Source organism: Embiotoca jacksoni, unplaced genomic scaffold (genome assembly GCF_022577435.1).
Source record: "Embiotoca jacksoni isolate LCO1_2020_lvr unplaced genomic scaffold, fEmbJac1.0.p SCAF_7, whole genome shotgun sequence".
Lineage (NCBI taxonomy): Eukaryota > Metazoa > Chordata > Actinopteri > Embiotocidae > Embiotoca > Embiotoca jacksoni.
The window spans coordinates 8304147-8328000 of record NW_027185425.1 but is presented as its reverse complement, the minus strand read 5'-3'; the positions used below and the strand labels follow the sequence as shown (position 1 = coordinate 8328000).

The 23854-nt window shown below is 43.6% G+C and overlaps 1 protein-coding gene across 8 annotated transcripts; it reads right to left on the bottom strand.

The window, feature by feature from the left end:
- Positions 1–673: 673 nt before the first annotated feature.
- On the bottom strand, positions 674–23802 carry nfyc (nuclear transcription factor Y, gamma). 8 transcript variants are annotated; one of them, XM_069176333.1, is made up of 11 exons: positions 23008–23802; positions 11008–11117; positions 10798–10869; positions 9217–9330; positions 7422–7517; positions 6061–6234; positions 3888–3956; positions 3319–3477; positions 2851–2955; positions 2616–2675; positions 674–2157 (listed from the first exon to the last, which is right to left on the bottom strand). In XM_069176333.1, exons 2-11 carry the CDS (start codon positions 11104–11106, stop codon positions 2038–2040), a joined length of 1068 nt encoding a protein of 355 aa, XP_069032434.1. In that variant the 5' UTR covers positions 11107–11117; positions 23008–23802; the 3' UTR covers positions 674–2037. The 8 variants fall into 8 exon arrangements, with proteins under 8 accessions (XP_069032434.1, XP_069032440.1, XP_069032439.1 ...); XM_069176339.1 differs by having other exon boundaries at positions 3915–3956; XM_069176338.1 differs by having other exon boundaries at positions 10798–10866.
- Between the last annotated feature and the right edge of the window lie 52 nt (positions 23803–23854).

The following is a 23854-nucleotide window of genomic DNA, read 5'->3' as shown; positions in this document are numbered from 1 at the left end:
TGTAGTCTGATCTCTTAGGAGCTGAGCAGTCTCTAGCCAAATAACTCGTGACTCTATTGTTAACCGGTGGCCCTTTGTGGCACATGAAGCTTTTCCACCACTCCGGGAGGGCAGCGGAAAGGAGATTAGTGGAGTTTATGGAGTCTGGTTTGGGTGCAACATGGGTAAATACTGATTTTATATTTCAGACAGACAAAAGTGCACTTAAGATGCAGTTCTGCTGCTAAAACAATCTTCCTACTGAAAGTGTATCTGGGAAAACATCAGGTGCCCTATTGCAGTATAACCGTATAACGTAGTATTTACAGTTTGTTAGATCAGTGCTGCCCTCCTATGGCCATTTGGAAAAACAGCAAGTTTTAATCTTGCATGGTTTTTTAAACCCACTACTTATTTCCTGTGCTCATTAACACAATGAGCGTTTCTATTTCATAACAACAGAAAATGACAGAGGAAATCATATTCTGGGCTCTGTGGGTGGGATGTGTCTACCTGGAAATACAGTGTGTGATGATGCCTGGGATGGTTCAAGTCCTATCTTTTGGTGTGCTGCTGAAATTCTCTCCTGTCTACAGGCCACACACTAGCAAGGTGCTTACCTCACCTAAAACAAAACAATGAAGGCAAAGATTAGTGCTTGATGCCACACAGTCAAAATACCAGAAAAACAAGGTTTTTAGACAAGTTATGGTTTTTAATTTTTTTCACAAACAAAGTTTGTTTACAAAAAGGAACGTCAAAAATAAAATTGTACCTATCTATTGCATGTCATGCTGGCAGTTTGAACTACATGCAAAATCAACAAGAATAAGAACATTGATAATAATCATTACTGTACAAAAAATGATGGGAAAGATCTCAGGCCAAACATAATTTCAAAACCAAAATAAAACACTTGTACTGAAAAAAAACAAAAGTCTGTAAAAAGGGCTATTTTTTTTCTTTTTTTTTTTTCTTCTCCAGACGGAGTCATGTGTTTGTACATCAGGCTTAAACCAGGGCACAAGACCCAGGACTCCAAAACCACCTGGGTAGAGAGGCCTGTGTGAAACTGCATAGAGGCAGGGAAGACATTCCCCGCTCTAAAGACACAGGGATGAGGAAGAAAAGTGAAGCAAGGAACCAAAAGGGAAAAGTAAAGACAAATGTGGGTGCTTCAAACACAAGCACACACACGCAAGCACACACACACACACACACACACACACACACACACACACACACACACAGAGAGAGAGACAGACAGACACACAGTAAACCTATACAGATTGAAGCCCTTACAACGTAAAGTCATGCTTCATCATTAAAGAAGAAAACAACAGAGAAACTACATGAAAATTATTACTGAACCCTATATTCTCTCCTCGGGATCCCTTAGATTGACGCACTGTAAAAAGTGATATCTGAGGTATATGGCTTCATTTCTTCCATCAGCTACTTGACAAACAGTGAAAAGGGTGTAATTCATTTATTCAAAGATGAGAAGCAGGAGGCGAAGAATCCTGTGGGACAGATCCCATTAACCACAGATCCGTCACGTAGACAAAGATGAAAGCTTTCCCAGTTTATTTCCAAATGAAGGGCTGAAAATAAGTTGCCAGAACTAAAACAATACTCTCTTATTAAATGTGATGAGAGGAAGAATAGAGTTGACCTGTGGAAAACTGTCATCGGGGACTGTGGAAGTGGATGCATATTTTCCCAATGTGATGTGGGCAGAATTACAAAAAGTACACAATGTCTAACCATGAATGCAATATAACATATGATTGTGAAATAGTTGATCAGTGTTCAGGTTCGTGATCCAGTGAATTTGTCTTTTTACAAAAATGAGTGTTACCAGATTTCAGGTCCCTTGTTCTAGTGAGCGGTGCTTAAAAATCTCAGTTATCAAGCGTCTTCTGTCGACGCTGATGGCATCTGTCGGCATCACATTGGCTGGTGGTGTGTGTGTGTGTGTGTGTGTGTGTGTGTTTGTGTTTGTGTGTGTTTGTGTTTGCGTGTGTGTGTGTGTGTGGAGAAAGGTTCCTGGTTGGTTCAGTCAGTGCTGACCTGCGTGACCTGTGCGTCAGCTGTCTGGTTGGTGGTCTGGATGAACATTGGTTGGGTCAGCTCCTGTCCTGCCGGCATCGTCACCTGCTGTATCTGATACAACTGCTGAAAGACGGAGAAACGGAGAGACAGAGAGGTTGAAGGTTGTGCGTGTTGGTGAATGTTTAAAAAGCTCTGGGTTTGTTTCAAGATGCTATTTAGGTTGTTTCAAGGAGAACATCTTTCATCTGACTGTATTACACAATTTATTAATGATTCTATAATCACTTTTCACTCTAATGCTGACTTGTTGCATGTATTTTATTTTTTATTTGTTAGTTGCTTACTGCCAGAACATTTAATCTCACTGAGGCTTTTCTAGATAAATAAATGTTAAATTAATGGCATTTTCAAAGTGCAAATGTAAACTGCTGGCCAGCTAACTGGCAGTGTAGTTATAGTAAGACCTGCTAAAAAAAAAAAAAAGTGAACAAGTTCGAAATATAAATTGTGTGCCAGATGGCACCTGACCGAAAAAAAACCCACAAAATTAACAACAATCATTTTTATACTGCATTTGTTACCTGTCCATCAGTAAACTGGTTGAATTGCTGTTGTCCTTGCTGTACCTCTGTTTGTGTAATCTGAAAATAAAACAAGTTATTCATTGACTGTATTCAACAAGAAGCTTCCCTGTAACACAGAAACATAACCCATCCTGCCATTTTGACACACCACATGCAGGGCTGTGATGTATAAACTCGCATATCAGGCAGATTTGTTGTCTAAAGATGGTACTTTTGCCGCTGCAGTGATTACCTGCTGAGTGTTTGCAAGGGTCTGAATCTGTCCTTGGACAACTTGTGCTCCAGAGACAGGCTGGGCTAGACGGATGTATTGTAGCTGGCCCGTATTAAGTTGCACCTGCAGTCAAGCAACACAAGGGGGAGACAAAGTTTGGTTTAGAGCAAAGGTCATTGTAACACAGAGGTCACAGCCATTTTGCTGCTCTGGACGACATCAACGAGAATCCCTGTTTCCTCCAGTGATTTAACTTCTAAAACTACTGTTTCATGTCTGCCTTAAAACAGTGAAGGATGGGAAATTCACAACATGTTTGTCCAGAAGCATAATGTCAAACAGCACATCACGCAGCAAACACAGATGACCTTGACCATCTTCTCTTTCGTAACCTGGGCCTGCCGCCTCCTCTCCTTCAGCAGCCCCACCTTCTACCTCCTTTAAATGCCCATTATTTGTCCTTTCCAGGCTGATGCAATTTCTTACCGGGATTTGCTGGATCTCTCCTGTGTTAGTGATGATCTGCTGCATGACCTGCATGGTCTGGCCTTGGGCCTGAGCTGTCTGAGCTTGACCCTGGGCTGCAGTAGCCTGGACAATCTGCACCTGCTGGCCCTCACCCACCTGCATGGCAACAGGTGCACTCTAATGGAGAGAAGAAGGGGGGACAAAAAAAACATGGGAGATACGTTACAGAAACACATTAGTTGTTGAACAACAACTGGTGCAGGCATGTAGTTTCTAACTGACGCAAAGCAAAGAGAAAGGTAGTCACTAACTTCCCTGGAGTACAATTTGAATCTATTCCTTAAATTCTAAAAGTGTATTAAAAGATCATCAAGCAGGCACAAAAGATATGAGGACAAAAGGTGACAATGCAGGTTTCAAGTCCTCTCTTTCTCCTCTGTCTGTCACATTATCCAGGAAAGGCCATCTGATCTCATGCTGCGTTCGCCCCGACAGACCTCAGTCATCTGAGCAGGACAGAGTGGTCACCTATAAGGCTGTGACACCAAGTGGCAGCCCGTGTGTGCGTGTGGTCAATGAGTGTTTACCGTGATGGGTGTGCCCTGTGATTGCACCTGCACTTGCTGTAACTGCTGCATGGTGGCACCTTGCAACATCTGATGGCCGACAGAGTAGAATGAGAAAATGAGAGAAAGACACAGTGAGAAAGCAGCGATCGCAACAACTCAACACACAGATGTAAGCATGAGTGGCGTGTGTGCATAGAAAAGCTTCAACGTTAGAGCGGCAAACAGTAAAATATAAGCAGCAAATGACATTTAGGAGCGCGTTTATGAAATATGCAAGTAAACCCGGGTAAATGATAAAGAAGCTGCAGTGAAATGACAAAAACAGTCAAATAAAATATACAAAAAGCATCACAGTTACATTTACAGCAGCTTAAGGAAGGCCAACTGCTGTTTTAAAATATCTTATGAAAGACTGGTTGACTTCAGAGAGAACCGGTCCAACAGTGACAACTGGTGACACTGAAAGCTCTGCACACGGGCGCACACAAATATAACCCTCTCCATTTCTCTACTTTGTATTTTCTTCATTCTTTAGGACTTCCTGCGAACGCTTCACTCCACAGACCAAATCTGTTGTAATTTGAATACAGTGAAGAGGTATAGCTTGGATGCAAAGATACACTATGACAAAGCTGGTAGACAACAAACTGATGAGCCTCTACCTCCATCATGTCTGAGGGGGAAAAACGTTACACAACAACACATACGAGGATGCAGTGACAGATAGTTGAGGTGAAGCTTTAAATATTTCTATGATCAATACAATCTGAAAAGCACATAAAACCGAATCATTTTATGGGGATTTAATTTGAAACCTTTTGCCAATTACGTCAAAGTCCCATCTATTGAAGTGCTACATTGTAAGCAGCCTACGATGGAGTGTACATAAGGTGAGTGTCAAAGTGTGACTCGGGACTGCAGCAGCAGCAGCAGCAGCAGCAGCACGGTGAATCACACCGCGTCTGAACGAGTATGACAGCTCAGCTAAAAGCAGTCTGCTGAAGCAGCATGAAGCACCACAGCAGCTCCGCTACATGACACGCAGAGAGCAAACTGGAGAGAAGGAGTGCTCCATAGAAAAAGTAGGAGTGACATAATTAGGAGAGGGAAATTGAATGGTGTCCCTAAGTATGCATGTTTGTTGTGAAAACACAATAACCCTGAGGAGGAATGAGCTCTTCCCAATACTCTATGCAGAGTGTGTGTTCCTTAAGAAAGCTCCTGCGTCACCGTTTGTCGTTTCTTGTTTTTGTGTGGCTGAACGACAAAAGCACTTCTGAGAATGTCAAACAAGGAAAAAGGTGTACAAAGAGTTTTTTTTTTTTTACTTTTTTACTTTAATTACAGATCAACACATCTTCTGCTTACTGTATGATTCCAGAAACTAGACCATAATACAGCTGTGTGATCTGTGTAAATTCAGGAGTCACCATTACATTGACTCTGAAAGCACAATTTAAATCAATGACTGTACAGATCAGCTTTTGGCATCGATGACTTGAATAAGTAAACAAGAGATCAGAGAATATTTTGTTTAACACCGAGTTGTGTTTGAGTTGCGATGTTTCCTCTGCAGGACTTCAATAAGGGGGTGTCTGTGTGTAGACATATGTGCTGGGTGTGTTTCAAGGTCCTGTTATTTCTGCTGGTGGGAGAGTGGTCAGCTCCTAAATGTGAGCTAAGACTAATATCAATAAAACCAGGCAGGATGGCCAAAGTAACAAGCGTTTTGCAGCAGGATTCCCAGGACTGGGTGGAGTCACAATGTGCTACTTCTACGTCTTGGGAGAGGTCATCTTTGGATTGTTACATGGACACACACTCACTAACAAGATTTATTTTTGCTACAAAGTACAGTGCATGACTAATTAACAGGTCATTTGTGTGCTTTTATTAGAATTTGAATTTGACTTATGGCCAAGTAAGTTTTCACATGTCAAAAATGTGTCTTGGCATTGTGCCGCAAAACAATCGAAAACTAAAACGCAAGAGAAAAAACAACCACAAAGGAAGCGTTGTGTATACATTACATTTTACAAGAATAAGTACGGGTGCAAATGTTCACAGTATATTCTTTGGGACAGTTCGGTTTAATGTGCTCGTAGCTTCTTTACATTTTGTTGTTTGTCCTCTTCACTTTGCTTTGTGACAAACCTGGTAAAGGTCTCTTAAAACACGAAGTTATTCGTACCTGTCCTTGTTGTGGCTGCGCGATGATGATCTGTCCGGGCTGGATGGTTGTAGCCTGCGTGCCCGGCTGCTGGCCCTGCTGTGTTCCCTGCACCTGTACAGCTCCAGGCTGCTGGGCCAAGGTGAAGTAGTACTGCACCGGCTCTGCTGGAGCGACGGACTGACGCATCTCCTCCTAAAGACGCGGCACACACACACGCACACACACACATACGCATGCAAAACACACACACACACGCACACACACACATACGCATGCAAAACACACACACACACACGCACACGCACACACACACACACACACACACAGGAGGCCTATCAGTCCATTACATCTCCATGAATTATTTTTGCCGGTGTAAGGGTAGAGGAGAGCAGCTCTGATAAATAACTGATGGGATGTGGCTCAGGAAGAGTAATGCAATCTGGATGCAAGATCAATTACAAGCTACATACTGGTCAAAAACATACACTGCCGGTCTGTAGGCGTGCTAGGCTCATCATGGTGATATGTAGGTGTTAAAACTCTACTTTATAAACCGTATCCATAGCCATCTGTGACTCAATATGTATAATGAAATAAATAATGTGATAATTATTGATTTATGTATGGACATGCCCTCTCTGTCCATTCTTCTCTGAGGTCAGCCACAGAAATGTAACGTTATCGGGATTCACTTCCCTCGGCAGCACAGGTCAGCAGGTTAGGTGCCTGCTGCCATACAGGAGGACTCGAAAACAGATTGTACAATTATCCCACGTTAAATGATCGGGAAACACTGACCTCTGTTTCAGAACTGACTAATGAGCAGGGCTTCACCGCAATGAGGTTTCTCCATCACCAGAAGCGTAAACATCCCTCTCCCAGCTCCATGACAACACAGCTGAGAGTGTAGGATGTTTACATGCCTGGAGACAGTCTACTTGACAACAGATTTAAATATCCCTCTCTCTCTCCTCCATCTGCTATCCTAAGTCTCCATCAATCACCGGCTTCAACAGGAGATGCTGTTTTCTCCCACTATTCTTATTGAATTACTTCCTGGTAAAAAAAAAATGTGTTTTTTAAAACGTGATACTACGAGTTGCTATAAGATACTAACTGGTTGACACTAGTTTCATCGCTGGACTTACTGTTGGCTGTCTGGGGCAATAAGATGCTGCAAACATCCGACTGAAAGCCCTTGCTGTCAAAACTCCAGCTTCCAGTCAAGGATGTTTACAGCACCTCCAGGTTGCCAACAATGGAAAAGTGATGAATATCCAAATGATCAGCTCTTTGTCCTGTGGTAACTTTAACGTGTAATGAAATGAGCAGGTTCTGTTTTCCTGTCACTGTGAAGGGAGCAGTGTTTGCTTTCCTACCTGTCGTTTAGGGGGCTTTAGGTCGTCCCGGGGCACGATGTCAATCAGGAAGTCAAACTGGTCAAACTTTGTTATCGCCATGGCAATATCGTTCCTCTGTGAACGTAACAAACACAGAAGGTCAAGTTAAGAAGTCACAGTTTAATTATGCTTATTCCATATATGCAGCTACCTATATATAAACATGCCGCGAGGTCTGAGGTCATCGCTCCCAAAACAGCCACACGGGCGACTGCTGTGGGACTGAAATGCAGTTCCCAGTAGTACTGAAACAGGTGTTTGCTTTGATAATGAAGCTCAAAAGAACAGGGGGGAAGTTTAGATATGAATTGATTAGTCAAAAGAAAATGAATTTGGAATTATTTCAAGTAGAAATGCCCAATATTTGCTCATTACAGTTTCTTAAGTGTGAGGGTTTGTTGGTACTTTAAGTTCAATGACGTTCTATTTTTAACACAGGGTCACTAAAGACAAACAGATTAATAAAAACAACCACCCGAGCACCTGCATTTTCCTGTCCTCATGAGCGCATGGCTCTGCTTCTATACTCCTTCCTATATCCACAGCAGTGTGCTGTCTCTGTGGAATTTTCCACAGGATATTGGCTGTCAGGACCCCCATTGTGGCCCTCCCTGCACTACAGGCTATTTATAGTAGCTTGATTAATATCTGGTAACATCAGGTCACATCTACACTTGTTCTATTGATGAGCGTTGCTATGGTGACCCCAATTGGCGTGGCCTCTTCACAATAGGATTCAGGCTGTGTGTGTGTGTGTGTGTGTGTGTGTGTGTGTGTGTGTGTGTGTGTGTGTGTGTGTGTGTGTGTGTGTGTGTGTGTGTGTGTGTGTGTGTCTCTGGTAATGCAGGGCCCCGTTTTCCCCCACTTAGGCAAAAGAAAAATCACACATTCATGAGGTGAAGCGCCATGCCTGCTGAATGCATCATCTGTGGTGTAAAATGTAATTAACATGTACAAATTCACAGCGGATGAAGTTTCTATTTAAAGCATCCAGTCTCGAGTTATAACAACATTCAGGGTCATACAAAAAATAGGACTATCACCAGAGATAGTGATGGGCCAAGACAACAGATGAGTGAGCATGCTTCCAAAGTAGGCCTTCAATGCAGGACTCCTCCAAGACTAACTGCGATAAGACAGATTACATCGTCTTTTTTCCAGTGTCTTTTTCTACCTGCTTTGGCATACACAAGCATATCCATGGACTGCTAATCTCTCAGAGGTATGTGAATGGATAAAGTGGACTTAAGGGCTTTCATGTTCTGCTAGAGTTTTCCCTCTTGACATCCAGGTGAGACGAGCTCTGGGTTCATTTTCCCGACTGTTTCTTTCAGCACTTTCATGCTCTCTGCTTCCTGTCTCTCTCGTTTCTTTCCAGAGCCCATCTTATTCAACTATGGGACAGCCGAGCAGGCAAAATGGCACCGGTGGGAAAAGTGGGTCACCGGCACCCGCCTGGCTTTGCTTTTAAAATCAATGGGGGGGGGGGGGGACTTTACATGGAGATAGTCCTCAAGGGGATGCTAGTATGGGGCCTCTGCTTGAACACACACACACAGACACAGGCACTTAGTGAACAGAGACCAACAAATAAAAAATTAAAAAACAGCCAGTTGATGCAAGGGTGTGGGAGAAGAGTAACAAAGAAAGAGGAAAAAAAGGATTGAAATGTACAGAAGTAGTGGTGAGAGAGGTAAAAAGGTTTCAGGTTAAACGCATGTCATACAAAAAAAAAAGAAAGAAGAGGAGTTCACAGCTCAAATGTGTATCCGACCTGTAGAGTACGTCTCTTGTTGTCCTCAGTGTGGATCCACGCTCTAAGGGTGAGCTCTGTGATGAAGATCTGAGCGGCTTTGGCAAACAGTACCGGAGCCTCTGCGCTGATCATCTGTAGACAGGAGAGAAGTATGTTACACCTGGTTAAATACACCCACAGACTATCAATCACCCACGACCCGAGTAAGAGTTGACTAAATCAAATTCAGAGATGCTGCAAAATTCCCAGGAAATACATTCATTTGTCAAGAATGACGTACATTAGAATATATTATTTTAGATGTACAAAGCACAGGGGTGTCATTATTGTTCAAAACATTTCCAACATTTCTATTCTTTTTAAAACAGATGTGAATTACCGCCAAACCTATTACCGCCTTACGGCACCTTTTCAGTAGGAGAAATCACCCTTCTCCAAGTCCCTAGAGTCAAACTGAAGAGCTTCCAGCTTTACTTCTTTCTACTCAGTAACACTAATCTCTAACATTAATTCATATGATGATTAACTAAATATATGGACATACATTTAAAGGTCATGTGCGCACATGCAGTGAAAGGTGCTCTGTCAGGGCCGACAGAAGGGTCTTTTCTTCAGATATGTTAGTGATCTCCTGATCTCTTTACCGCTTTAAGCTGCTGCTTAACTAAGGGGATAGCGCTCTTGACACGACACTTTCAAGCAACACTCGCACACGGTCCAAGAGGTTTCTTAAACAGTCCTCGCTGTAATGAGGGGAAATGATGGATATGTGGCAATTGCTGAATTGTTGGGTTTCTCTGTGTATGTTGTTAAGTGCAATGTTGAGATTTAGCACTATGTAAATAAAATTGAATTGAAATTGAATTGAAAGGAGCCATATCTGACTAATTGAATGCAAATGGGTAGGTTCCTCTGAATTGAGCTCGTTAACACATCCATAAAAAAAAGGGATAACCTGAGTAGATCTGAAAGGTTCATATTGGTATCAAGGTGTACTTAGCTAGCATAAGTCCGATAAAATAAACACTGCCAGTTTATTTTACCCAACTGCTGCTCAACATAAATGTGGGATATATTTCGAAAAGTGGCTCGAATCTAAAGCTATCTTGAGCAGTACTTCTGATGGCTGCAATGACAAGTTTTCAAAAAAGGTATATGAACAGCTACTTGCTACACAATTAATTGATGGAATTTGATGCTTCAATAATCTTTTACGCACACGGTTATTGTTTTGATGTAAACACATTTTAATACAAAAAAAAATTATCAGACAAAGCTGAAAGCAAAGAGCTGTTACAATTTTTCCAATTATAAAATGATCTTTGCTGTTGAGCCCATTTGTGGTCATTGAGTGGTCTGAGCACAAGAGTTCATAGATTGAGAACTTGATAGAGAGCCAGCACCACATTAAAGAATAACTTCCATCAAACTTTAAGACATGACAAATATTAAAATTTTGTCAGTAACTGAAGTAAAATCAGACATCTATCTTAAAAACCTAGTTCGAGGAACCAGATCAAGTCATGCATCACCTATTTTCAGTTATTTCAAATTACTATTACGTCTTAAAATGGCGCATTATTTAGGTTTTCCTCTTACCTTGACATCCTCATCCAACTTCATAATTTTCTTGATTCGAGCAAGCGGCAACTCCTGCACGCGGAAATCCTTCTGAAAAAAAACACAAATGTGTTCAGCTAAACGTAGAATAAAGCACTGGAGTTGTGTTTGGATGTGGATGTGGATGATGTGGATATGTTCGAGAAGTGCGAGACCATATGAAATGCTTAAATCTTAGTGTTCACGTACCACAGTCAGGTTCCTGATCTCTTCCATGACACGAGGCCAGAAGGACTGCAAGGTTTGCTGGGCATCGCTGCCCCCGGCTCCGAACGCATCTGCAGACATCTTCTAGAGAGCTGTATGGAAGATTGGCAGAAGATGAAATAAGTGTGAGCAGACGATTAATTGTTTGAAAACAAAACAAAAACGAGTGATGTGGAGATACGTAGACAGTAAAGACCGGTCAAGGACACAAGACACCAGGACACCGAATACAACGTCAGTCCAAGCCAGGCCTGTGCTGCCCACAGCACTTCCCATGTGTCAGAACCGCATATCCTATCACAGCCTATAATTATTATACACAGAAGTCTAAAATAGAGCCCCCGCGGGCGTCTATTCTAGTCCTCGTGGGATATTGACATGACCAAGAGCCGACCACCACGCTGGCTGCATGCTCTCTGATTATGAATGGCTCCACCACCTTCGGCACATAGCTGTAGCTCCTCTTTCAAACATAAGCATGTCATGTGCTGCTGTTGACCCCACGCAACGAGGACAATGCTGGAGCCACGGATAACAGTCACAGCTGAGTTTGTGGCATTGTCACACACTCGCACACAGACACATGCTCAGAGAACATCCAAAAGTTTTGAAGTGAAATAAACTAAATGTTAACATATGCATGAGCCAGTGCTGCTACAAGGGGGTCTGACAGTTTGAAAAAGGATCCAGCGGGTTACTATGGCATGCCAGGAATCTGCTTGGGGAATATTGGCCAGCCTGTCTGAGCATGTCGAGCTTGGAGTGTCCTGATCGCACTCTTTCACTCTCTCCCCCTCCTCCCTGCCTCGGTGAAAAGATGTGGCAGGAGGGAAAAGAAAAAGAAACGTGGGGAAACAGAACAAGAGATGAGTGTTTTGAGCTACTCAAGAGAGACGGGATGTGTGCTCGGTGTCCGTGCGTGTTGCTGAAGGAGGGGCAGTGCCTTGTCCAGTTCAGCATTAATCCAGCGCTAAGACAAAGTGCCAAAGGCTTTAACAGGGGGAGGTAAGAGACAGACAGGGCCACGGCCAGACTGCTGTGCAAACCAGCTATGTGGGTCAAACAAGACAGAGAGAGAGAGAGAGAGAGAGAAAGAAAAGGAGACATGACACTACAAAGAAAAAGTGTTAGGAGAAGGGGGGGAGGCCTCTCCTCTTTATCTTCTCTTTCTTTTCTCAATCTGGGCTAACAAGCATGAATGGCTCCATCCCTGGTCCAGCTGACAGACCAATACAACACAAAAGACAGCCTTTCAAACACTCCATCCTCCGTGTCCCCCACTAGGTTGTGTTGCAGCTACGTTGTAAGGGATTGTTTTGACTTTGCATTTAATTTATATCACTTAAGAGCAAATATTTTAAAAGGGCAAATCATTGATACAGAATGCAGGCACTTTACCTCATTGACTTTGGACAGGAAAGATCGCTTCTCTGCCGGTTGTAGAAGTTACTGAATAATACAGAAGAAGCAATGCTGCGTCCCGTTCTGTCGTTTACTTTTCGACAGGCAGCAGCCTAAATCAATAAGACAGAATGCCGGGCGAGAGGGGAGCTTTATATAAATCAATCAGGCCGCTTGTAGCTATGGCATGCCAGGCTAGTGATTGACCTTGACAGTGTCTCCCCTTCCCTGTCTGACGCTTCAGTGTCCAGTTGCATTTCAAGGTTGATTGAAAACCTGCAGTCTCCAGAACAATCCCAGCATTCCACAGGGCAGGAATGACTGATGGGAATTGTAGTTTTTCCTCTTCTGCATGAAGGGTGAACTGACCTGCCAAGTGTTTTTTTTATTTTATTTTTTTTGTGCTGTTTTTGGCAAAAACGTGACCGCATAAAAAAGATGAACGACATAAGAGCAGTGAGAGCATTTTGTTTTTCCAGCTCAATGGATTTGTATTCTGTGTATCAGCCCTTGATTTGATCTTGTGATAACTGTGAACAAGACAACCTTGTGAGATCTGTGCGTGCGCTCTCTGTCAGCTTGTGTGGCACTCTCCAACTGGTAGCCTGATAAGAAACAATAATTAGGCAATTCACTTAACATTACAGACGACTATCAGGGTAATAACCATAACAATGCTGTGGCCCAGAGGAAGCAGGAGGATAGACGAGTTAAAATAGCTAATGATTCAATTGATAAAACGGACAAAACTCACAGGCCTCCCGAGCTATTTCTTCTGCTCTCACTTCCCTTAAACTCCTCACTTTTCTTTCAAAACAGACAGCAGAGAGAGCCGTTATTAAATCACATGTACACCCCAACCCCCTCTCTCTGACCCTGTGACCTTCAATGTAAATACACAGCCACGAACTAACCACAGCCAGGGAGGTAGGTGGTGGGGGCAGACGGGAAGTTTATATGTGAACAGAAAGGAAAAACAACAAAAAAAGCAAGTGTGACAAGAGGCAGGCTGAAGCGTGAGAGAGTAAAAAAAAAAAAAAAAAGCTCTGGAACAACATGTGTGTGACAGAGAAAAGGACGGTTAAGTATCAACTTGCCCTGGAACATTTCTTTTGCAGCAAGCTCGTGTGTTCTAACTACAGTTTACCGATATGAACATATTTCTCAAGGCTTTGCATCAGTGGAAAGTTTGCGTGGAAGCCTGTCAGTGTCTCATGCACAAGTTTTCTGCTGACTTTGTGCAACACCTTCTATGGCTTGGGTCTAGCCTTGTCACACTCAGTGGGTGTATCCACTGCGCTAGAAAAAAATAAAAAAATAAAAAAATAATGTTAACTCCCCAAAAAGACAATACAAGTTGTAAAAGGTCTGGAAACTAAAAGTGTAAAGAAAGCTTTTTTTCATATGCAGTGATAAGCACCTTTTGCATCTGCATTACAGGTCTCTCATCTATATTGAATTACAGGTCTCTCATCTATAAAGGAAGTCCAGGTCACTTTTTTACCACTTATGGCAAGCTTTATAAGTCTTGAAAGTGTCCAACACAACTGTTTGCTATTCTCGGAAACACTGTGCATTATTCTGTTGCACTGTGCAGTGAACCTGACAAGTTCCTCTCTGCTGTGTTGTTCTTAGCTGCTTCTGTGTGCTATATTCAGGTACACTGTGTTGTTCCTCTCCTCTCCTCTCCTCTCCTCTCCTCTCCTCTCCTCTCCTCTCCTCTCCTCTCCTCTGCAGCTCTGTTGTCCTTCATCAGGTCACCGAAACAGAGAAATGCTGGTGTTGGGTTTCCTATGAACTCCGCTCTACGTGTGCGCCTTTGAGGACAAATGTCTGTGCTTTGCCGACTTCGTCCAACACAGCAACTTGCTCTTCCTCCTTCAGTGGCTCTACGTCTCTCTTCTCGTCTCCATCGCCGGTACTTCCCATCTCTCTTTGTCACATGCGGGTATGTGTTTCTCTCTCTCTCTCTTCCTTCGTCTTACTCACTTTCACCTGATCCCCCTCTCCCAACTTCTCTTGAGAAAGTCAATGCTGCTCCGCTTGCAGCAGCTGAATCAGCGCTAAGGTTGTTCTGCGAGCCTGGTCCTGCATCTCTCCTCTCGCTCTGTCCATCTCGTCCTTATCTCCCTCCCCTCCCTCGTTCGCTCGCTTGCTTTCTGGCACGTCACACCAAGTAGCCACTCACAGCAGCATTGGTGACTCGCTCCAACTCTGACATCACACCACTTTACATGAGCCTTCAATTCCTGTCCAAATGAACTCGATAGGACCTTGGATCAGTGCAGGCAGAAGGGCAGAAGACTGGAACAAAACAAGATAGTATCACTTGGCCATATGTCTATTCATTTGCTCTTTAAGATAGGTGAAAGAGAAAAAGGGGAAAATAGAAAGAGGCCAAGCTTTCGGCATAATATTCTGTACACTGGCACGACTTCAAAAGAGGTAGTTGAATTAATGAATTGGTCTTTGTTTAAAGTGGAATTTTGTGCCGTTAATTGCCTCCTTTATGACCTGACAACTGGTGAAAATTGAGCTTAATTTTGTCGAGTGTAGTTGAAAGGGAATGAGGTAAAGCATGAGGCTGAAGAGTGAGCTGTTCCCTGAGGTGTTTCAGCATCACTATCACTGCCACAGTGTGGAAGAAAAAGTCATCTCATTCCCGACCTTTCCCAAAAGAAGGACAGATACTGAGTGGACCTGAGCCACGAAAAAAAAATAAAGATGTATATAGTGCCCCAAATTAAAGTGTACATGTGTCCCAAGTGTAACACAGTTTGCAGGAAGTGTAATTTTGGAACCTCAACCTCAGAGAAATGCTATCCCACATCTCAGCGATCCCTCCTAGTTGCCTTTCTAACATTTAAAATAAAAAACATAAATAAATAAAAGTGACAGAGATTAGTCTTCAAAAACACAGTTATAAAACTTACTTGTTATTTTACAACTCCATTTCAATCACCAAAGACAATGAAATGAGTACATGGATAAATGCGTAAAAAAAAAATATATATATATATAAATGATTTCTTTTCCCCATATCATGACCTAAAAGTAACCTTCCACATTGCTTCTCTTTATAGTTACAAACATGAAGCTGCACAAAGAGCAAATACACATATGGACTGGTTATCGCAATATTTCACAATAAATTATGAAACTGGCTAAAGACAAGATTTTTTTTTTGTATGCTACCAACTTTGGAATGATCATTGTGATATGTCTTTAGCAAGAGGTCAGTTTTCCATGTGCTGCTGTGTCAAGCTGTCAATGATGCAGATTGAGCAGTTCTGGAGGAAGGTCATGAAAGGTTGAAGTTTTAACTCGTGTCCTCAGCAGAAAAACAAACAATGTTGATGCAACATTTTCATTAACCAGGATATATCATTGGACAGCTGAGAAACTGGCTAATGTTTAATGTTAAGTGTTTGATAGGATAGTTTTATTGTAATTTACAGTCCACAGCCATATGTAACAAATGTCATACTGACATTTTAAATCATGGCCATAAAATAAAGGAAGTGTATTTAAAAATCCTGAATGATTAAAGCACTCACCTTGATGAAACAAATTACAAATACCACACAGAAACAGATTGGCAGCGGTACAACATGCAGGGTAAATGATCTACTCAGGCAAAACAGAAAACAAAAAAACAAAAAAACAAAAAAAGAAGTTTCCAGCCAGGATTGACAGATTACTCTCATATGCACTACATTTTCACATTTGTTGGTTTAAATGTTTTGTGATTAAAAATGAACAGATAGGGTTTTAATGATGGTCTCGCTCCCTGTGACCTGCAGGCAACATCCCTTTGGCCTGGCTGGGCCGTGCTAGCTGGCCAAACGGCTCTGCAAACTTTGCCCTTGGTTCTGCTTCAAGCCAACTCCAGGAAGTGCTAGTCACTGATCTCCCAAGGTCATTCAACAGCTGAGAGAGAGAAACCAGAGAGGGAGGAGGGAGGGAGAGAGAGAGAGAGAGAGAGAGAGAGAGAGAGAGAGAGAGAGAGAGAGAGAGAGAGAGAGAGAGAGAGACAGAGAGAGAGAGATGAAGGAGAGGGAGAGGGGGAGGATAAAAAAAGGACAGGTTTTTCAACTTTTACTGCAGCACTTAAGTGACCCCAGTGGTTCAGGCGGTGTACTTTCTAAGAAGCTTAATAAAAGCATCACATACTGTACATGTTAACTGTGTTCTGCATTCCCCTTTGAATTTCACTTCCTCTGCATCCTCTCATCTCCTGCTACATGTTTCCTTCGCATAGCTGGCAGAGAGACTGCAGGAGTCAATCTCACATTCCCGTGACCTTCATCCAGTGCTAGGCCCAGTCTCTGGCGTCAAAGTAGGCAGGGCTAAAGGTACCTGCATATTACAAGCTGGGACACAGCCGCCTCCCCCTGGCTGCCCACACATTGCCTCTAGTGACAGTGTACACATAAAAACACAGCGGGGGCAAGGGCAAAAGAGTGAACGTGCAGCGGTAGTGGTTACCTTAGTGATAAGCTGAAAGGCCTAGTTATGTGTGAGTGTGTTTCGTTTACTTTTTCCTCCCCCGGTGTGCCTATGGTAAAGCGTAGGGCACAAATGATATTCAAATCTCATGCAGACAGCAGCCAACCCTGGGATTTGGCAGCAAGGGCTTCAACTTAAGAGTTATTTTTAGTCTCCCTCTCTCACTCCCTCTCTTTCCCCAACGGGACTTTGTTTTGTCAAAGGCACCAATGGAAACTTTCAATTAGGGAGCAAGGGAGCAGAGAGAGAAAGAGAGTCAGAGGCAAGTGAGAGAAGAGGCAGCCTCCAAAGATTCCATCAGAAGAGATCAGATCAAACTATTAGCCTCCTCTGCCCCTGAAGCTGACAGGCTGACAGTCTGTCCCATCTGGGCGTCTGGCACTGGCACTGGCGGGGCAGGGGGAGGGGTTGGGGGGTCCTGAGGTCACTGCAACCAGCTGCACCTCCACCCCTGGGGATTCCTGACACCAACAGTGACAACAACACTGAGAGTTATCCTCTCAGAGTTATTCACATATAATAAATCTCATTTCAACATGGATGCCTTTTTTGCTGCTCGGCTCTGTGTCACTGTCTGCTGCTAAACATGTTAACAAGGAAAAAAAAGTGGCGACCTGCACCCTGAGTCTAAGCCCCCCCCCCCCCCCCCCCCCCCCCCCGGGACATTAACACCACCAAGACAGCGAAGTGCATCTGAGCACAGAGAGTATCTGGCAGCCATGCACCTTGATGCAGTCGATAACAGGGCACAGAGTAAGTGCTGAAGTGCGTGTTTGTGTGCATGGTGGTCTAAAGTCAAAACAAGTGACATCTAAAGGCGGACTTTACATAGCTACTGTGAGGATGAAATAAAATCAACAGAACACGCAACAAAAACAATCACAGGTCTTTCTGTAAAACCATCAGTGGTGCACTGAAGTGACAAGTGAAGGACATGGATAAGCACGACACACAGACACACAGACACACAGACACACACACACACACACACACACACACACACACACACACACAAGGAGAGTACTACAGGACACAGGAAAGGGAGGGGGATTGAGGACTGCTGTAGAGGACAGACACTGTCTCATCGCTGCAGAGGGTGATGGAGCGAGAGACCTCGGAAAGTGAGCAGAAATAAACAATTCATTCAGAAACTGAAAGCAACTTAACTTGACAGGCCTTGTCTTGTTGAGTGTGTGTTTTCAGCTGTCAGACTTACCCCTGTGCCCTTCATGGTCTGCCCTGTTGGAGCACAGCAGAATACAAGGAAACAGATAGCCCTGTCCCAGTCTCCTTGAGAGCAGCAGCAGCAAGCACAGAGGTTGACAGAAAAACTCTCATGCTCCTTCACTTCCTCTAGTTCCCCTGATCGTATCAACAGACAAAAGGCACTCTGGCTCCACTGGACGGCTTTAGAAAGGCTCTATGCCCGGACACACAGCGAAGAGCACCCCCCCCCCCCCCCCTTCTCGCTCTCCCTCCCCCCCTCCCCCCCCCCGCCCCCGTCTCTCTCCCTTTACACATTGCCCCGTCTCCTTCAACAGCCCCTCCAACGTCCTCCTACTACCGAGACACACACAGCCCCGTCTCTCCTATTTCTCTTCTCACCAAGTCCTCTCAACTCGCTGACCTTCTCTTTTTCTCTGCCTTTCCACTCTCTGACCCTTCTCCCTCTCTTCAGCCAGTGGCCCATTATGTTTGTCTTTGAGCTGACCCCTGGCCCGGCGCAGAGTAGAGGGTGAGAAGGCATAGGAGAGCAGCACAACAGCAGGCAACAGCGCAACAGCAGGCAAACAGCACAGCGGCACTCCCGACACACAGACAAAAAAAAAATCTCGAGCCTCCTTCCCCTTTAACGTTCAGGAGTAATCAATCTAGCATGCTACATGATACTCAAACCCCGCCTCACACCCGGCTCCCACTTCGCTCGGACACTCGCAGCCAATGAGAAAACTGGGTCCTCCTACGCCATTGGACGACACGCACGCCAATCAGTCGCGACACATCCCCTGCTCCTCCTCTTTCCTCTGCCCTACCCCCTTTTACCGACAGCCAACTTCCTGCTCTAAGTTACCTTGAGCTGCAGGATAGGGGTCAGGGAAAAGAAAAGAGGAAGCGAGAGTAGAGATGAGAAAAGGTAAAAAAAAAAAAAAAAAAAAAAAAAAAAAAAGAGCAAATAAAGTTGCGGAAAGCTCTTCGGGGAGAGCGTGAGGGTGTGCTCGCGGTGGCTTGCCTCGACATCGTTCGTCCTCGAGCGGTCCGCGCCTCTTCTGCTGCGGGACGGATGAGCAAAGGTTCCGCGCGCTGCTCTCTGACAACTGGTCTCTGCTTATTTACAATGTCAAACTAAATGTCTCCCTCCGCCCCGCCTCCTCTCCACCGCTACAGGCTGACGGCACAGTGATGCAGGCAGCGGCGCTGCCCCTCACTGGCTAAAACAAATGCCAGAATGGATGCCGCATGTTGCATCCACATGATTTAAAGTACAAAAGCACACTAGGCAGACTCTCTGTCTCTCATACGTGTGCACAGTCTTACATGCACATGCACATTTTGCCCTTGCTTTCCCATTTATCCTTGCTCACAGTCACAGGTACACACACCGCAAACATCTAGCCTCTAACCAGCCTAGTTGCAATAATGAGATGCATTGTGCTGCAAATGTTTTGCTCACAGAGGAACAAATTTGTCTACATGCATGGTCCTTCACTACTCGTTAAGAATATAAATGAGCTGGATTAGACTTTATTCAACAAATGTATGATACATGGGAACATTGAATTGATGCAACTGGCTGCAAACACAACATTAATCCCGTGAAACCAAAATTAGGCTGTCAATCAAACTCAAATAAATACTAATCACTGCAACACAGATCATTGCAGAGGCTTGTGCAGAATAAAGAAGAGTCAGCTGACAGGGTAGCAGTTGTGGTAGGAGAGGGGGGGGGGAGTGCATCTGATGCTCCTTCTATTTATGGATAAACAAGACTTAAGAGATATGGGTGAAAGTCTGTAAACAAAGACATTGTTGTCTTGACCCCAAAATCTATGCTCACAGCAACTTCCACAATTAAAATGTCATCAAAAAAACCACGTCAGCAATGTCACACAATGCCCTTCTTGTTAACTCACCGCCGGTTTAATGTGCATACTCTCTACACAGAGACCTTTACTTTGGAACACCAGGGCTGGACACTGCGGCTCATGTGCACAACTCATGAGGTTTAATGCACCACCGACTACATAATTCCACGTGTAATGTGTAAACTCATTAGGACACGTGAAAGCTTGGTAGAGTGATGAGAAATGAACGAATGACAGTGTGGCCTGGAGCTTATGCTGCATATGACTGCAAATCCGTCCTGAGGAATACAACAAGCTTAAGAGAGAGGGAAAGAGAGCAAACCTGCCCCATCAATGAAAAACCTAGGGGGGGGGGAGGGGAACCGGAAGGATGGAGAAGGACAGAGAGGAGAGTTGTCACCGGATGGGAGGGGTAGAACAAGTGGAGGGAGGGCTAGAGAGCAAGATAGAGACTCAAGAGAAACAAAGCTAAATGTTCCCTTTTCTATTTTTGTGAGGAGCACGGGGACTAGAACAGATACTACAGACATCCAGTTAATGATTAGAGTGGAGCTGCACAAAGATTAATCTCTCCACCATGGCTGCCACGCCAGAGCAATTCTCACTGTAGGTGCACTCTGGTTACCCAGAATGCCTCAGTGATGACATCTGGCAAGGTCACCGTATGAATAAGACCTTCCCATGACATGTGCTGCCCGTAGCAGAGACATGTTTGCGCTCACTGATGCTGTTTAGAGATAAACATGCACAGAGCAGACGTTGGGTTTCATAAACACACAGCACCCTCACGGTAGCCAGGCCAAGCCATGCACTCAGCCACAAACGTGCAAAAACACATGACCACCTGCAAAACTAAATGGCTAGCTGACTGACTTTCACACAGGACCCATATTAAGGTGCCTCAAAAGCTAAATGTCCCAGTCATTTTAAATATAAAAGTAACTGCTTGATAGATAAACATACATAGAAAACACGCAAGTAAGAGCATTTTTATACGGACAGGCAGGGTAATGAAGTACACTTCGCAGTAGGAAAAGCTGCAAGACTAAACTAAACTCTGTCTCCCCCGCTAACAAAGAATAGGAAATCCTGAAGCGACTTTGAAGTTCTTATATTCACAGGGGATGTAGCAGAGGGATTGTATTGTTTTCTATACAAAGTACATTGTAAGAATGAGGTGAATGTCTTTCAGGTTAAAAGCATGTATTTTCTATTCATGTGTTTTTAAAACTATTATTTTATGAATTAATCATAAAATATGTTACGTTTGAACATAAAGTTTTGCTTACACTGACGTGCATCAAAACAAAAACAAGTAATATTCACATGTAAATAGCATTGCACACCAAATTTGCACTGGGATGAAGGCAATTTTATTATTGAATTCAAAATTCTCCTGCTGATTTATGAAGCTCGTGATGGCCAAGCTCCATCTTATCGAAGACATCAAAGTGCCATGTCATCCCAATAAAGCGCTTTGCTCTCAGAACGCTGTCCTGCTCGTGATTCCCAGTTTCCAAAAGTAAAATGGGAGGCAGATGCTTCAGCCATCAGGCCCGTCTCCTGTAGAACCAGCTCCTAGTTTGGGTTTGGGAAGAAGGCACTCTCGTTAGCCTTAAATCTTTCTTTTGTGCGAAGATTACAGTTAGGGCTAGCTCAGATGACCTTGAGTCAATGATGCACTGAGCTCCCCCTCCTTTCCTCTCTCCATGAATTTATAATGTATCACTGGAGTTGTGTTAATTGTTTATTATTTCTCCATGAACCTCTCCTTGCGTGTTTAGCTTTGTGCTTTTACTTTGCAGGTACCGTGGAGCTGCATTTGTCTGGGTCTGTGGTTACTGGCCCCACAGTCAATTTAAAATCTCCTGAATTTCTCCTTGAACGTTTTTCTTTTGTCTCTCCATTGTCCCTTCACCCAGATCTGCACCCACCTCTGAGCCTGGTTCTGGAAGAGGAATGCCTCCATGTTAAAAGAGAATATATTTCCTTCCAGCCACGACTCATGTGGGAATTACAGCTGGATTCCTCTCTATAATATTGTAGTTATTTTTGTAAAGACTCCACTGTGTTAAGTGCCCTGAAATAGCTCGTGTTGTTATTTGCCACTCCATTAATACAAATGTAATTGAATGGAAAGCCTTAGTCTTCAGTACGATGTTACACTAGATCGTTACTCTATACATCACAGGCCAGTAAGGTTGAACAAAGTGACTAGCGGAAGACACAGAGACCGCACCTCCGGCTCGCAGTCGGAAACCAGGATGTAATTATCAAATAACACTAGGATCGCTGGCATATAGTAGACCATTACAATGCACGGTGTTACTTTTATCTTGACTGTTAAAGACAGCAGCCTCAACACACGCACACGCGTTTATCAACACAAGCTGTCGTCAGGATGGTCACCGTGTCTTCGTGCTGACGTTAGTGAAGTTCATGCGAGCTTGCCGGAGATACACAGCGGTGACTGATGAACAACACAGGTGATTATCCGCACTGTGCGCGATTTTAATCACCAGCTTGACTACGCGCCCGGCCAACATGTGAAAGTTTGCAAAGCTTTGCAAAGCTAGGAAGAGACAATCTAACCAATAAAGACAACGTTTGGATCTGTCCTTCAGACCAATCAAACCTCGGACTAGATTCCACCAATCAAGGTTTTTAGGGCTAAGTTAGTTCTGCAACTGACGCCATTCGGGCTCCGGCAGAAATAGCCAGTTCGTCTCAAATTCGCTCACAAAAGAGCCAAAATGGTGGACGCAAGACACGAGTTTCCTGACCGCCCGTGATCCTTTCAGCGGGCCACCAATAAGCGCCTCAGAGAGCGGGGAGGGAAATGGCGCCTATGTTCATCTTCCAAAACAATCGTCTATTGGTCAAGAACAGCAAATGAAAATGAGCCAAGTAATTGCCCCTACTTCCACCCAACATGGACAGCTTTCATGGAAACATTCTTCACGCAAATGATTTTTTATTTCTTACTTACTTTCTTTTTCGGGTTCGAAGTGAAGTCCGGCTCAGCGTATTATTTATTTTATTTAGCTAGCAAGGGGAAACAAGATGGCTGCTATTCGAACCGGAAATAGTCAAATGCACGAACGTGATGACGTATACGTTACGTTTCCTGAGCAACGGCGTCATTCTCCGGCCATTCTTCGTTGAATTTGCTTATTTCAAAGGGATATCCAGGCTATAGGAACAATCGTGAGCAATGCGTAAAGTCCCAGAATATTAATAGGTAGATAGTATAAAAGTGAGCTGGTAATTGCATTGTATCACAGTGTAAGATATGAACGGCGCTGCTGCTATAATATAAGTCGTAACTGACGTGACAAAATGTTTTCATTAATAGCCTCCTGAACACACAATTAACAAATGTCTGCAGTAAAAGTCAAAAACGGGGTTCACTTGAATCAAGTCATATACTGCACAGTTTAAGGCTACAACAATATTTACTGTTCTTGCTGGCAAGTACGTTTTAGTCATTTTTTAAAAATTGAAAAAAAATGACAGCTACTTGACAAATGTCCCTCATATGGCAAAGATTAAACCCCTAAGATTTGTCAAAATTATATATTTAGAATTTTTTTGCCAAGAAAAAAAACTAATGTCTTGAATGTAACTCACACCTTTGCCTTTATTCAGTATGTGCGGATCTAATAATATGCAGTAATTCAACTGCAGCTCGATGATATGGAAAGCCCCACTCCACAATTTGATAGGACTGGTTCAATTGGTATGTGACGAAGAAAACACTAAATTGGAATCTGTGCTTTTGGGATTGCAGCACACTGCAGTTATGAAATGTTCAGCAATGGAGTGCTTATTTTGAT

Bases quoted from the DNA above. Each gene is read 5' to 3' on its own strand.
- nfyc (XM_069176333.1), bottom strand. From the start codon at position 11,106: ATGTCTGCAGATGCGTTCGGAGCCGGGGGCAGCGATGCCCAGCAAACC. The intron at 3,957-6,060 runs GTACGAATAACT...GTCGGCCATCAG, and splicing joins CGCAGCCACAACAAGGACAG to ATGTTGCAAGGTGCCACCAT. The intron at 2,158-2,615 runs GTAACAAATGCA...TCCGTCTTTCAG, and splicing joins ACCAGTTTACTGATGGACAG to CAGTTGTATCAGATACAGCA.